Source organism: Heterodontus francisci, chromosome 23 (assembly GCF_036365525.1).
Source record: "Heterodontus francisci isolate sHetFra1 chromosome 23, sHetFra1.hap1, whole genome shotgun sequence".
In the NCBI taxonomy this organism is placed as follows: Eukaryota; Metazoa; Chordata; class Chondrichthyes; order Heterodontiformes; family Heterodontidae; genus Heterodontus; species Heterodontus francisci.
In genome coordinates, this window is record NC_090393.1 from 28,706,894 (window position 1) to 28,723,795 (window position 16,902).

The window sequence follows — 16,902 nt, forward strand, 5'->3', positions numbered from 1 at the left end:
CTTGGAGGTGCTGTCTTTCAGATGAGACATTAAAACTGAAGCCCTGCAGGTGGATATAAAAGCTCTCATGGTGCTATTTAGAAAAGAGGAGGCTAGTTATCCCCAGTGTCATGACTGATATTTTTCCCTCAATCAACATCACAGAGAAAAACAGATTACCTGGTCATTTTCACATTGCTGTTTGTGGAGCTTGCTGTGTACAAATTGGCTGCCACATTTCCTACATTACACAAGTGACTAGACTTCAACAGTACTTCATTGACCGTAAAGTGCTTTGTTGGTTGTAAAACGGGCTACATAAATGCAAGTCTTTCTTTTTACCAGAATGCTAGAAGGCACACTAGATGGCCCTTGGTCCTTTTTCATCTAGCAATTCCTATGTTCCTAAGAAAGTGCAGACTCTGCAGTAGAGAAGCTTAGGCTGAACTTCAGTGTGTCATCCCTTCAGCTGAAGAGTGATGTGTATAATGACAACCTACCCCACATGGACTTCGGCAGTTTAAGAAGGCGGCTCACCATTACCTTCCCAAGGGCAATTAGGGATGGACAATAAATGCCGTCCTAGCCAGTGATGCCCACATCCCATGAATGAATAAAAAGAAACAAAGCAAGATTCTTGTGTGTCGAACAACATTTTTATTTTTATTACTGTTTTTTGGATACCCATGATAAAAACTATGAATAGCACATTAATGTACATATAATAATTATTAATGCTGTGCAAAATACACAAATTCCAGAACCTAATTTTTGACAGAAGTCATCAGAGTTAAAGGCAAATGCCTAGCAATCATACATTTCATTTCAAAATTCTCAGCACAAAGCACAGTTGATGCTTTTAGAAAATGCATATATAACTAAAATCTGGCAAACATCATTTGGCTGTGTATTATTCCACATGGATCACTTACTTACTGGCACTGACGAGGACTCGTGTTCAGCCACACAAGACCACTTTATAGAATAAGTTCAAATCATTATACATTCACAGGCAGCAAATATCAATGCCCAACATACAATGGACACACTTAAAAAAAACACATAAAAAGGTTGTTCGGATATGCTTATAATAGCAAATTTAAGGCAGTGCTGAATACAGGCCACTCTACCACCTCAGCATATATTCAGATAACATGTATATACATATAAACAGAATTCTCACCTACACAATCACAGTATAATTAACATACACTGTAAAATACATAGACCACAATCACTCTGCAATTAGAGAACTATACCTTAATCATCGTGCACCAACATCTGTTGCAACGCAACACTCTGCAGTACATACTGAATATAAAACTGGATACACTAACCATTGTGCGTTCTTTGCAGTTAAATCACTTCAGCTCAGCAATTGAGTGCAGCTTACAAATAGAAGCCAAAATAACATCTGCATCACAACAACAAAGGCTTTGGTGCGAAGTTAGTGTCAGTAAAATGGGAGTTTCTTCCTCTGTCACTGCATTGACAGAAGATTAAAGTCTGCATGTCATGTCAGCATTGCTACATAGTAATACGGAACAAATGCTGGTAAATTCTGGAGGATGGCTGTCAGCATTCAACCCAAAGGTTTTGCAAGTCTGAATTAAAAATAATTACTGAAGAAAGATTACATAATTCACTACACCATTTACAAGCAAGAGGTTCTTTTTTGTATCAGCTCTATGCATCCACTATCTGTAGCACAACTACTACCTTTTGTAGAAAATTAGCTACTGCATGTTTTCCTGTTTGTGGAGATAAGTAAATGGAATAATGCACACTGGCCAGTCCATGGTTTACAGTTTCCAATATTGCATTAACGAAGCATGTTGAAAAGAGAAGCCCAAAGTAAATATTTGCAGATTATGGTCGGCAAGGATCCACCAAATTTATTTTGCTGTGTATGGCCTGTTTATTTCAACGCGTGGTACCTTTAAGTGTTTTTGCACAGTCGCACAATATCTTAAAGGAGACAGCCTGTGAGTGACTTTCATGATTGCAGCATGGCCGTGCACGCACACAGCTTGGACGGGACATTGGTGGCAGTTAAGAGCTAGCTGACAAATGTTTTTGTTATGTAATGCAAATGTACATTGCATGTAAAATGGAATGGCAAGAATTGTGAGGCGACTCACTTACTGTATCGAAGAAAACTGATTTCTTTTGCACTTTCTGGAATGTCAAATTGGAACTGATTTGTAATGTATTTTTTTTAACAGATTTTTATAAATAAAGTATATTTTTGGAAAAGAAAAGCTAGTTGAAAATTAAAGATTTTCTAAGAATAGGAATGCAGGCAGTAGATTAATAAAGGAAAAGCTAAATCTCAGATATGTCCTGAAAAAGTGATGATTCTCCGCAAATTTATTTCTGATTTTGACAAAGAAAAATCATTTTCTTGGAGATTCACCCACCTTGCTCTAGGAATATATCCAAATCATAGCAAATTCATATGAATTACAGCAGTTTCCATTGCATGACATTACTCTTTTGGAGTTTTATTATGGTGGTGTTGTCATTGAATAGTGTTAGGCCCAGAATGATGTTGCTAACACTCTTTAGTTGTGTACTAAATTGGCACCTTACTTTAAACTCCCTCTTCTATTAGCAGCAGTGCTCCATTTACTGCTCTATAGAGGGTAGGACATTGAAATTTGCATTAGTGTGGTACTGCAAATGTAGTCAATTCAATTTCAAAGCAAATTAAACACCACAGGGGCATTTGAGTCCCAGTGCCAATAATGCTACATTGAGGCTCTGTGAGGTTGGTATAATGCCATCAATCTTCTTATAAATGGGCAAACAAAAACATACATACATACTGGCAGGCTTTGCAAAGGGGGGCATTCCAATGGTTCCTAGTGTCACTTTCAAACTTGAAAAGAATGTTTCTTTACCTAAGCAACTGGGGGGATATCACCGATTAAACTTCCTATGCTGTGCGAGGCATTTATCGCCTACAGTGTGATTTAACTCTGGTGGCACAAAGATACGTTGGAAATAAATGCAAAGAGCCAATCACTTAACTTGGGTGCAAACCTCCATAGCGTGATATCCAATAAAATTTCATGTTTTAACTGAAATGCTTTGCAATCATGCAAATGCTGAAGCAAGGAACATTTTTAAGCCCCTTGGCTCCAATTGTTTTTACAAAATAGTTTCTTCTGTTACTTAGCCTATTGTTAGTTATTTTAGACTATAAAAATTGCTGCATTATAATTGCACTTCATGTCTGGACAAAGTGGCCCATTCAAACATAAACAGCTGCTAAACGATCTATCCTGCGGTATCATCACCAACTATTTTTGAAAAGGGACTTTGAAGTAGTGAACATTCATGCACAAAACCATATTATTTAGGATCTTTAATAAATAATGTTTTACAAAAATTACAAATTCTAATGGCGTTTGCACTTTCATGTACAATAAATATCTTTTTCATGGTGAAATACAGATACTTCCATGGATACTCCTTCAAAAATGACATTTCTATCTTGCCAGTTGTTAGTTTATCTATGTATGGGGGTATATAACAAAATGCAGAGGGGTTTACATGCAGGCTGATCTGTAAGATGTGTTCATTTGGTGATATGCTCTCTAAAACAAATGTCAAATCACAAAATTTAAAAGCTTCCAGCACATCTCATTTGTGCAACCTTTCCTACCAGCTTGGCAGAAAGTGCAATTTCACTGAGAAGCTGCAGGAGCAATTGAGATGTGCATTAAAGGTGAAAACCTAACCTGACGCTTTGTGCTAACAACACACCTCGAGCAAAGATGAAATTGGCCAGCCTGACTTATCTGATGAAATAGTAATTACCTCCAAAAACCCTGGTCTCTGTTTTCTATGTTGTAACCAGTGTACTATTACCAGTGGGGTTTTCATCTTGAAGCAGTACAACAATTTGATTAATTCATTAACAGCCTGTCAGAAAAGTAGATATGTTGAAAGATCAATTGAAAGCATAAAAGCCCCTTAAAATACAATATTACATAATATGTTCACAATGTTTGTGACTGTCATAAGTCACTTAACTGCATTACTAAAATCCAGTCAGAAATTTTCCTGCCAAAAAAAAAGCAAAGGTTTACAGCTCAGGCTGCAACAACATAACAACTTTTGCCAGCAACAAAATAATTCTACAATTAGCTGTGATTCCACGGAAACAGTTTTGAACAGCGCAGTGATGTTTTGGCAAGCTGACATGCATGTTTGTGCAGCAGGGCCGCCATACAGACGCTTGGTTCTCAACATCTGGTTGTGATGTATAATTTCACAGACATTTATTGTTTTTGGTTTCCTGTGGTACATTTTAGAAGTTACTGGAGACAATGCATGGCACCGAAACATCTTCTCCAATGAACAGACAGGAAGGTATTCAGAATGTACCCACTGCTTCTGCATTAATAGGTGTTTGTCCTCTGCTGCCTGACATTAATAGTAGATGAAATCCCTTTGCTAATTTTAAACGGCAAAGAATCAGCAACTTTCCCCCAAAGTTGCCTCGGATAGGATGACAATCCATTTCTCTTTACTATTTTACTTGTGATAACAATGCAGCTCACAAAAGATAGTCTGACCCATCCCCCAGTTCTCAATGTCATTCATTGGCATCTGCATGTTTGTGTTTCAGTTTGCTGAGAGTTGAATTGTTTAATTCACTCTGATTAAATCCACTGTATATCTAGGCCTGTCTGTGGCACACTGCACATAACACACAAACTGTGATATTTCAGATGTCTAGCCTCAATAAATCAGTACGACTCAGGGAACGAACATCTCATTGGCCTGCTCCTCTTTCTCTCTGCGTTCGAATGCCTGATGAGCATCCTCCAGATCTTGTACAACATCCAGAAGTCGGGCAGCTGCTGACATCCTTCGATCATGAAAAGGACAACTCTTCTCATCCCCTGTTGTGTGCAATAGTTTTTGATTTGTTAGTCATGAGGTCGCTGCAATGTAATTCAACCTAATCAAACAATATTACACAGTCCCTCAATGTAACATTTTTTATGGCATTGCCAGTAATAAGTACTGCAGGTGGGGTTTTAAAGTCAGCCATTGACGAATAACTTTGAATTTTAAACCATGGAATATTTAAAGTTTGATTACTGAAGCACAAAGTTGCCTCCAGAATGAAGTTGGTCCAGATTGAGAGTGCAGTCACCATTTCTATTTGTTTGTTTGGTTTTTAAAACTGGAAACATTCACATTTGTATGTTATTGAGAATTTTTGGCATGGTAATTTTCAGGAACACTTCCTTCAGCAATGTGCTAATAGATTTTGAAACAAAAAATTGCTCTGTGTGCAGTGATTTGGTAAATGGTTCAAAAAGAAAATCTTTATGCCTTTGTTACGCATAGTGACCAGAGCAAACCTTAATTCCTCAGGCCCAGATGAGATGTATCCCAGGCTGTTATGTGAGGCAAGGGAGGAGATAGCAGGGGCTCTGACACAAATTTTCAAATCCTCTCTGGCCTCAGGAGAGGTGCCAGAGGACTGGAGGACAGCGAATGTGGTACCATTATTCAAGAAGGGTAGTAGGGATAAACCAGGTAATTACAGGTCGGTGCGTCTAACATCAGTGATAGGGAAACTATTGGAAAAAATTCTGAGGGACAGGATTAATCTCCACTTGGAGAGGCAGGGATTAATCAGGGATAGTCAGCATGGCTTTGTCGGGGGAGATCGTGTTGAACATATTTGATTGAATTTTTCGAGGCGGTGACTAGTTGTGTAGAAGAGGGTAAAGTAGTTGATGTAGTCTACATGGACTTCAGTAAGACTTTTGATAAGGTCCCACATGGGAGATTGGTCAAGAAGGTAAGAGCCCATGGGATCCAGGGCAATTTGGCAAATTGGATCCAAAATTGGCTTGGTGGCAGGAGGCAGAGGGTGATGTTCAAGGGTTGTTTTTGCGATTGGAAACCTGTGGCCAGTGGTGTACTACGGGGATCGGTGCTGGGACCCTTGCTGTTTGTAGTGTACATTAATGATTTAGACGTGAATATGGGAGGTATGATCAGTAAGTTTGCAGATGACACGGAAATCGGTGGTGTCGTAAATAGTGAGGAGGAAAGCCTTAGATTACAGGATGATATAGATGGGCTGGTAAGATAGGCAGAGCAGTGGCAAATGGAATTTAATCCTAAGAAGTGTGAGGTGATGCATTTTGGGAGGACTAACAAGGCAAGGGAATATACAATGGATGGTAGGACCCTAGGAAGTACAGAGGGTCAGAGGGACCTTGGTGTACTTGTCCACAGATCACTGAAGGCAGCAGCACAGGTAGATAAGGTGGTTAGGAAGGCATATGGGATACTTGCCTTTATTAGCTGAGGCATAGAATATAAGAGCAGGGAGGTTATGATGAAGCTGTATAAAACGCTAGTTAGGCCACAGCTGGAGTACTGTGTACAGTTCTGATCGCCATACTATAGGAAGGATGTGATTGCACTGGAGAGGGTGCAGTGGAGATTCACCAGGATGTTGCCTGGGCTGGAGCATTTCAGCTATGAAGAGAGACTGGATAGGCAATTGGTAAAGGCCTGCTACCTGACCCAAACCCGATGGGACCTGACGACATGTGTCAGGTCCATGTCGGGTCGGGCCAGTTCCCAGGTCAGGTCGGACACACACAGTAAGTATTACATTTGCTCTGCTCGGAAGTTGAGTTTAGTAAGTGTCAAAAGTTGAAAACCTGAGCTGGGAGTCCGGGACGTCAAGGAGGGAAACTTGGAGTCTGCGCAGTGAGCGAGTGAGCATCTCTATGATGTCATCGCGCTCATGCTGCAGCTTCCTGCCGATCCGGAATCGGTAGGTGGTAAAGGGAACATTCCAGCGGTCGGGACGGGCTTGGGTCGGGTCGGGGCGGGAAAAAATGGAGGGACTTGTGCCGGGTCGGGCTCGAGTCCGATGTGGTTCAGTCAGATTCGGGTCAGGTTTTTTTTTCTGACTTGAGCAGGCCTTTAGGCTAGGGTTGTTCTCCTTAGAGCAGAGAAAGCTGAGGGGAGACCTGATAGAGGTATACAAAATTAAGAGGGGCATAGATACGGTAGATAGGAAAAAACTTTTTCTGTTAGCAGAGGTGTCAATAACCAGGGGGCATAGATTTAAGGTAAGGGGCAGGTGGTTTAGAGGGGATTTGAGGAACAATCTTTTCACCCAGAGGGTGGTTGGAATCTGGAACACACTATCTGAAGAGGTGGTAGAGGCAGGAGCCCTCACAACATTTAAGAAGTATTTAGATGAGCACTTGAAACGCCATAGCATACAAGGCTAAGGGCCAAGTGTTGGAAAATGGGATTAGAATGGATAGGCTTGATGGCCGACACGGACAAAATGGGCCAAAGGGCCTGCTTCTGTGCTGTATAACTCTATGACTCTAGTTGTTTTTCATTGTTTACTTTCAAATTATTTCCCCCCAACTAACTCCCACCCCTGAGGATGGCTTGCATCCGCACCCTGATAGAATGCCTTGTGATGTAGGCCTGGTCATAGACTATCAGAAAGTGTAGTTCAAGAATGGGAAGCCAGACCTTGCTGAGCTCTTTGAATCTCTGAATAAAATGCCTCACTATTGTAAGGTGGCAGATAAAAATTGAATTAAGCCAGTGAAGAAAAGCAAAATTATGCAGGAGGCAGTTCTGGGTTCGAACCTCCTGCTATTTGGATGAAACTGAACCACCAACTTGACAGTAAACTGGATTTTCACCATCTCATAAAACCTAACAGAATCGCACATGTCAGCTAAAATATCTTTTCACACGTACTGTGTAAGTAGTCACTGGCTTTATTTATATTAATGGTGTGTCCATGCACTAATATCTAGTCAGATTGCATCACCCTTTTCATTCCATAGATTCAAAGAAGCAATAAAACTCCTTACCAGCTCTAAGGGTAAAACTTTTTTTTGCAAAAGGAAATGCTGGAGACTGATTTGAAAGCACTGTCTGATTTCAAGGTTCAGAGGACAGTTATAAACTGCTCTTTTGGTTTATGATATCACTGGAACCCTCCACAGAATTCGTTTTGAGTATAATGTAATTTTGTAGGCTATTGACAATAGATTTAGCTTTCAGTCAATAACACCTTTGAAATATTTTTAACATAATCTTTTACATCAAAAACAGTACTCAGAATGATACAACTGGTACAACATTTACTAGTTTATAGTAATAGTTAATAGTTAGTAGTAATATTTACTAATTCGAGAAAAAATATTTGCTCCTTGAATAAATAAATGCTTCCAATGTGTAAGTATTTGTTAATGTTGAGAGGCAACTACCTTCTTTAATGCCATCACTGTGCATTCTTTCTTCCTGGTCCATCTCTGTTACTGCATCTAAAGATTCAAGGTACTTCTTTCTAAAGATAGGAAACAAAAGTTATTAAAGTGTTCTAGTCTGAGCATTTTATTATGTCTGCAACTCAACACAGTACTTTTATTTTAATTTTGTTTGAAATTGTTTCCAACTGACAAGTGATATTGCTTTTACAATTCATGAATTAAGAATTGATGCTGCTCCCAGTTCAAGTATTTGTTAATACATTTTTTTTTATCCAGTTAAGAGTCAACCACATTGCTGTGGGTCTGGAGGCACATTTAGTCCAAATCGGGTAAGGACAGCAGATTTCCTTCACTAAAGGACATTAGTGAAACAGATGGTTTTTAAAATGACAATCCGGTAGCTTGATGGTCACCATTACTGATACTAGTGTTTTCTTCCTGATTGTTATTCAATTAACTGAACCTAAATTCTAGTTTATACTCATATCTCTGGATCATTAGTCCAAACCTCTGGATTATCAGTCCAGTAACATAATCACTATGCTACCATACCCTCATCATTATAAAAGAAATCAGCACTTTACAGAGGAAAAGGCCCTGACTTTAACCCATTCAAAACCCACCCATTTGCACAGAGTTAAAATTAGCCTAAAATCTCCACACTTTATCGAGGCAAAGCCATCTTTATCATTGAGGAGAGAGAAAGGGACACGGCTATTTCTAATTTTCATCATGATAATTTCATGTGCAAAGAATACGATTAACATTTCCAACACATAATTGAGTTTTTGATATCCAATGATATATTTCATATGTTAATGGAATGCAGTGTTTGCCAAACACAATAAAATTCTCCCAATTTTTATGAAGACAGTAACTTTTTAAATTTAAATGACTATCAATGAATGCTTCACATTATTTTCTAATAGATCTTCATTGCTAAGAAAACGAGACTTTACACTTTATTATTTTATTGCCAGCCATCCGTGTTTATTTACCAAAGGGATTAGAGTGAATGGGTGTTAACAAAAAGGGAGGAAGCTTCAAAATAATAAATTGAATGATCAGAGATTATTTTTTAAAACTGCTAAATAATTTAAAACTTCAAGACACTTTGAATTGTTGCTCTATATGCAATGACTGGTAACATACTGGCCTCTAGTGGTGTAATCTATTGGTTCAATTTCCTCAGGTTTTGAGATGAGTGTTTTTAGTCTTAATCTCTTGAGTAACAAGCATGATTGATCAACTGATCATGCTTTGCTAATTGCTTCCTATGTTAATTCATTCATTCAAACAATGTGACCATAGAGAGAGAAATCAACCCTGTCAATTATAACAGAAACTTTGTTTTCCCTGCAACAATAAGTAGATTGTGAAATTCTCTTTCGCCTCCTTATCTCGAGAGACAATGGGTAAGCGCCTGGAGGTGGTCAGTGGTGTGTGGAGCAGCGCCTGGAGTGGCTATAAAGGCCAATTCTAGAGTGACAGGCTCTTCCACAGGTGCTGCAGAAAAATTTGATTGTCGGGGCTGTTACACAGTTGGCTCTCCCCTTCGCTTTTGTCTTTTTTCCTGCCAACTGCTAAGTCTGTTCGACTCGCCACACTTTAGCCCCGCCTTTATGGCTGTCCGCCAGCTCTGGCGAACGCTGGCAACTGACTCCCACGACTTGTGATCAATGTCACAGGATTTCATGTCGCGTTTGCAGACGTCTTTAAAGCGGAGACATGGACGGCCGATGGGTCTGATACCAGTGGCGAGCTCGCTGTACAATGTGTCTTTGGGGATCCTGCCATCTTCCATGCGGTTCACATGGCCAAGCCATCTCAAGCGCCGCTGACTCAGTAGTGTGTATAAGCTGGGGATGTTGGCCGCCTCGAGGACTTCTGCGTTGGAGATATAGTCCTGCCACCTGATGCCAAGTATTCTCCGGAGGCAGAGAAGATGGAATGAATTGAGACGTTGCTCTTGGCTGACATACGTTGTCCAGGCCTCGCTGCCATACAGCAAGGTACTGAGGACACAGGCCTGATACACTCGGACTTTTGTGTTCCGTGTCAGTGCGCCATTTTCCCACACCCTCTTGGCCAGTCTGGACATAGCAGCGGACGCAGTTCCCATGCGCTTGTTGATTTCTGCATCTAGAGACAGGTTACTGGTGATAGTTGAGCCTAGATAGGTGAACTCTTGAACCACTTCCAGAGCGTGGTCGCCAATATTGAGGGATGGAGCATTTATGATGTCCTGCCGCAGGATGTTTGTTTTCTTGAGGCTGATGGCTAGGCCAAATTCATTGCAGGCAGCCGCAAACCTGTCGATGATACTCTGCAGACACTCTTCAGTGTGAGATGTTAAAGCAGCATCGTCAGCAAAGAGGAGTTCCCTGATGAGGACTTTCCGTACTTTGGACTTCGCTCTTAGACAGGCAAGGTTGAACAACCTGCCCCCTGATCTTGTGTGGAGGAAAATTCCTTCTTCCGAGGACTTGAACACATGTGAAAGCAGTAGGGAGAAGAAAATCCCAAAAAGTGTGGGATTATGAACACAATCTACTATAACAGTCTACTATAACAGAAAGTGTTCACAAGAATACTTCTGTATGATGTTTTGAGGAGTATTGTCCTTACTGCAAACCTGAGGGTCTATTCTCTCATTGCCACTGCTGGTGCTAGGAGAGGAGGGTTAACCCTGGGAAAGGAGACAAAGAACCCATAACACACCAGATGCACAACTGCAGGTGGGGCGTAATGTGAACAAAGCTTTGACTGAAAACAGACAAGTTTCATTACAATGGGAAAATCAATGATAATAATATGTAGATGAGCACACACAAAATCTTCCATAATATTTTTTTTTTACCAGGAATGGACTGTTGGCAGTCCACCTGACCATTAAGGGAGACTGAGTTCTGGGATTTGACACCGCAATTTGTCACACATAGGATTTCTTTTTGTGCCAGATTTTAAAAAAAAATTAAGACAAAGGTTTTAGCTGCAATTTTTATTGTTGCATTACCTATAATTTACAACATGACCATTCCAATAGGAGTCCCATAATTGTTGGTTTATTTGGAGCAAAAGGAGAGGGAAAGGAGTTGATGCCAGACGGATGACCGTACATGAGGTGGACTACCTGCACTTGTCATTAGCCGCAAACAGGGCTCGGAGGAAAACTGCCTGATTCGAGAGGCTATGACACAATTGTGCCATCTCCTAGAAGTTGTCCACTAACAAATCCCCACTACAGAAACAGGATGGTCAGTGGCTATCAAGGACTCAGCCCACAAATTTTATGCCTCAGGTTCCATAGCAGACAACAACATTAGTCAATCTACAGTGTACAGATGCATCAGCTGGTAACTGATACATTGTACTCCAAACAACTTCATCCTTGTTTCCATGCAGAATGAGAATCAGCAGGTGAGAAGGTTCACCAAAGTACTGACAACCTCATGTGGCTCTTCAGGCTTTACATACAAAGTTTTTGCTTTCATGAACTACAGTCCATAAAAGTACAGGTCATCCGTGACCATTAAAACAGACTATGCAAGTAGAAGCTCAATCCCCGGGCAGCGGTTATTTTAAGTCATTTACAGCGCAGGAGGCAATTCGGCCCATCGACTCATCACAACATTTAAGAAGTATTTAGATGAGCACTTGAAATGCCATAGCATACAAGGCTACGGGCCAAATGCTGGAAAATGGGATTAGAATAGGTAGGTGCTTGATGGCCGGCACAGACACGATGGGCCGAAGGGCCTGTTTCTGTCCTGTATGACTCTATGAGTCCATGCTGGCTCTCCACAAGATTACTCAAGCTATAAAGAAATGATTGTTTTCTGTAGACTACCATTCTGAACATCTCTGAGACTGCTGTGAACAGTATTGGAGTGCAGATACAACAAGGCCCATGCAGCCACTAAGATCATCATTAAGCAGCGCTTTAGATGTCTGCAGAGATCCGGGGGCTGGGTGAGAGGTGCTTCCTGTAAAAATCCAACTGTTTAATTAATGTCTGTCAGGGAAGGGAACTTGCCACCCATCTCTCTGCTCTGACCTATGCAAGACCACAGTCTCCGACTACGTTCTTGTAAGACGCTCAGTTGTAAGAACAAAAACGCTGATCCACCATCGTGTCAGGGTAACTAATGGGCCTTGTCAGTATTAGCCACATCCTGAGAATAATTCAAAAATAACAAACAACGGAATGGTCTCTCAGCTCCAAGAGGGCATTGACGCCACCTAGCCACTCAAAGAATGGGATTTGCTGGCTGGATGATCCAAAAAGGTGAACAAAAAATTACATATTGAAAGGGAGAAGAAAACAAATGTTTTTAGCGTTGCATGTGTCTGATCCACCTGCTTTCTGTGGCCATCTAGTGGCCATTCCCTTTGTCATCTAAAAGCAGACCTACCACTGTAAAGTAAAACTTTAGGTAGTTTTTGTACTGATCTATGTTGCATGTTCATTCTTGCAATGGGAAAATACATCATGAAAAATCAGTATGCATTTAAACACAAGGACCTGTACCATTCTGCTACTGCAATTAAAATAGAAAGTATGGCGATTCTCCACTTACCACTTTGGAGCATTAGGATGCCATTAGTATGTGACATTGCAATGGATTGGGGCAATGGCAAACATTTTGCATTACTTACTTCAGCTTTTCTCTGCCTTGTAGCAGCTGCTTGTAAACAGTCTGTGTCTCAACATCAGGGTCAAGGGGGTCACTCCAGTCACCAAGAGTTACCGCAGAATGCGTGCGGCTGCAACCCCGAACTGTTAAACAAATGGAAAATAAGCAATACAGAATGATTATCAAATATTGTAGCCTCTGTGTTTATGCTATGATGTGTTTATTGCTGTGGTGGGAAATAGGAACAGCTGTTTCGTGTTAAAAGCTGTTTAGATGTTTAATTCAGATACAAAATGTATTAGAAAGTCATCAAAGGCTATGGTAGAATTTGGAGAATGTCATAGATGTTTTAGATGAAATTAGGAAAATCCTGTCTCATTGCAGCTTCAAACAGCTCACCCCCACCTTCTCAAGGGCAATTAGGGATGGGCACAAAATGCTGGCCTGGCCAGCGACACCCACATCCCATGAATGAATAAAAAAAAAACTTGAGCAGTGTTATTGTCCCATGTCATCAATCAAGTAGCACAGGTTGGACATGTGACTAAATAGCAGAAAATTCATGTAATTGAGTAAATAAGCCTAGTGTGTTGAGCCTAGTGAAGTGAGAGAGAGAGAGAGAGTGTGTGTTACTAGAAGCTTGAGGTGCAGCTCTTATCCCTTTCAAACAGCTATTCAATTATAAAGTCACTCTGTTCTTAAAGTCAACTGATTGGAGGATATATTGAATAATGTCACATTAGCAACGTTCAAGAGCTAAATTATAATATAAGCTAAGTTCTGATGACAGGTCTTCAACCTGATATATTAACTCAGATGCTGCCTGACCTGCTGAGCATTTTCTGTTAATAAGCTCAATTATACTTTAACTTAAGGACTTTCAGTTGATCACTTGTATGTTTCTAATTAACCATACTGCCACATTCAAAAAGGTGTTGTCAAGCAATCTTGACACAAGAAGCGCTGCTCAGACACAAAAGTTGATCATTGTTGTGAGTAGTCCTTCTCAACTAAACCATGATATAATTGAGTTGAATTTGGTACATGTTTATAGTTCTACTGATTAAAATATAATCAGCTCGCCACTGAGGTGGCAATGGTAACATGAGAGTTGCTACAATAAACTAATTAAAATTTACTCAAAAAAATGAAATTATTTGAACACATTTAAATTGCAAAGCTATTTCCATTAATAACAATGTTAAATATTATGGCTGAAATCAATTCTACAAAATCTTCCACATCAAAGTATTTTGGATGATCAATTTAGTCCACAGTTGCTTTAAATCAAACACCCACTGTAGCTTATTGGAGCAAAGTTAAGGAATGGAACTTGTTGTTCGTATTCAGAGAGATGTTTAATTGGGGCATAAAGCAAATATCCAGTGTAAAAGATCAAGGAAACTCAGGAACAAAAGTGTTACACATGCAGGCCGCAATTACACCCTAGTCGGATGGGAGTCGTCCACCAACCGAAAAGTCGGTGGTGATCCCGCCTCCGCCTGGCCTGGGGATCCAGTCTGGATTTTACGGTTCCCAGGCCCTTAATTGGTCTGAGGTGGGACTTCCACCTCATTGAGGCAGGAAGTCCTGCCTAATAGAGCTGCTGGCCAATCAGCAGGCCAGTAGCTCTTAGTCCCAGCAGCACCACCAGGAGCGGTGGCCACTGCTGAGACTGCAACCCAGCTGAAGACTGAAGAGGAAGGACGGCCCCAGGAAAAGGTAAGTTTTTGGGGCCTTGCCGGAGTTGGTTGGTTGAGCACTGGCGAGGCAAGGGTGGTCAACTGGGGGGACGGAGGGCATGTTGGGTGCTAAGAGTGATTGGGGCATCGGGGTTGGCCCTCCGTTGGGCACAGGGTGTCTGAACATGAGGGCCCTCCCCAAGGCTGACGGAAAGTCGCCTACGTTTAACAGGCGGCTATTTTTGGGCCTGGGCCACCCGCTTGCCAACGGTAAAATCCCCATGGCAGAGGGCAGAGGCCCTTAAGTGGCCATTAACTGTCACCACCCCACATAAAATGGCAGCGGAGGCGGGAGCGGGTCGGGAAGGGCCCCCAAGCCACACCATTTTACGTGCCCCCCCCTGCCACTATCCAGCTCGTTTGTGTGGGGAGAAGGGGGGGGGGGGGGGGGGGAAATTCCAGCCTTTTCCATTCTTTTATGCCTGTCTATTTTTAAGTCTGAGTGGTCAGACATCCAAAATCCACTAAATTCTGGGAACTGTTTACTAGGTCAGAAAAAGAGTTATAAACAGAAAATGCTAGAAATACTCAGCAAGTCCGGCAGCATTTGTGGAGTTAACGTTTCAGGTCGATGACCTTTTGTTCTGACCTGCTGAGTATTCCCAGCATAATCTGGTTATATTTCAGATTTGCAGCATTGTTTTCATATAAAGAGAGCCTTTTTGTTCAAACTAAACAGCCTGTTTGAAAATCTCAGAGAAGGAACCAATCAATTTGAAACTACTGAAGGAGAAAACATTTTTGAATTACCAAGAAATAGTCTAGATTAATTAGGCTCCCACAGCGGCAACAAATTACAGTGAAAGAAACACTGGAAGGCAATTGCAATCAACAAAACAAAACTGACACAGGTTTTATAATGGGCAGGTGATCACTCTGCCAGGTTATCAAACGGTGACAGTGAACTATTTGTGTATTATTTAAACATTATTTGCAAGGAGTTAACTTATTTCTTAAAGCTGCGATCTTATTACTTTTGTTCACCCAAGGAGTTAGGTGGAAGAATGTCACTATATTATATGACTGTTCCGTATATGGTTGTTCATCATTTCTAAAATAAAATTACTTTTAATAATTTGAACTTACACTGGTCACTTTATTAGGTGCTTAGCCACCCAATTTGCACTTGCAAAATGAGCATTTTGCCAATGGATTTCTAGGCCATGCATGTTATTATGAAGGTGCTTCCATGACTAGTCTGCTTTTTGAGGACCTGTGTTTAAAAAATGGTGGAAATTGATTCATTTGAAAGACTGAAGAGATTCTATAGACGCTGGACTTTAAAAGAAACAAAATCACTGGAAGGACTTGGGAATTTGTTTAAAAATATTTACTGGAAGTCATATGTCGTAAGCTAAGTAAACAGCAGGAGCCTCACTGACTATGGGAGTTGTTTACAGAGAAGTGACATGTCAAGATTTATGGTGGTCAAGGGATGGTTTCATTTTTGGATATTGCTTTGGTTCAGTTGGGGTATACGCCTGCTACGAGAGAGAAGCCACCAGTTCATCCTTTTCTGCCTCTTTGAGAAACCCTGAGAATCCAGTGTGAACACTGGGCGGCACAGTGGTGCAGTGGTTAGCACTGCAGCCTCACAACTCCAGGGACCCTGGTTTGATTCTGGATACTGCTTGTGTGGAGTTTGCAAGTTCTCCCTGTGACCGCGTGGGTTTTCGCCGGGTGCTCCGGTTTCCTCCCACTGCCAAAGACTTGCAGGTGATAAGTAAATTGGCCATTGTAAATTGCCCCTAGTGTAGGTAGGTGGTAGGGAATATGGGATTACTGTAGGGTTAGTATAAATGGGTGGTTCTTGGTCAGCACAGACTCGGTGGGCTGAAGGGCCTGTTTCAGTGCTGTATCTCGAAATAAAGAAATAAACCGATGCCGCATTTCTCCTGAAAAGCCTGCCCGACTAATCCTCGACGTTGCCCGAGGAGAACTGCTCCAAAAAGATCCCAGTGACAGCTGTCTATGTGTATCTGGACGCCAGACCAAAGGACGAGCTGGGAACAATCCACATCTTATCTTTTTCCTTCAAGAATTAACAAGTATTTGGCCAAAGTTGTTTTTTTTTGTGAAGCTTATCTCTGCAGAGAAAACCTCTTTATTTCTTCCTTAATCGGTGTGTTTGTGTTGGGGTTATTTTAGAAGGGGTTATTTTTATTTATACTTTCATATTTCAAACTTACATATTTAAAGCATTGCATCTTTATTGAATAAGTCTTGTTTTGTAATAAATTAATAACT

The 16,902-nt window shown here is 41.0% G+C and overlaps 1 protein-coding gene across 8 annotated transcripts in view; it reads right to left on the reverse strand.

The window, feature by feature from the left end:
- Window positions 1–655: 655 nt before the first annotated feature.
- The window catches only part of LOC137382667 (rasGAP-activating-like protein 1), a 385,434-nt gene continuing 369,187 nt past the window's right edge, over window positions 656–16,902 (reverse strand). For all 8 annotated transcript variants that reach the window (XM_068054911.1, XM_068054910.1, XM_068054915.1 and 5 more), the window contains 3 exons: window positions 12,936–13,056; window positions 8,274–8,353; window positions 656–4,895 (listed from right to left, as the gene is read on the reverse strand). In XM_068054911.1, coding sequence (XP_067911012.1) covers window positions 4,750–4,895; window positions 8,274–8,353; window positions 12,936–13,056 — 347 coding nt within the window. In that variant the 3' untranslated portion in view covers window positions 656–4,749. The remainder of the gene's footprint in view (window positions 4,896–8,273; window positions 8,354–12,935; window positions 13,057–16,902) is intronic.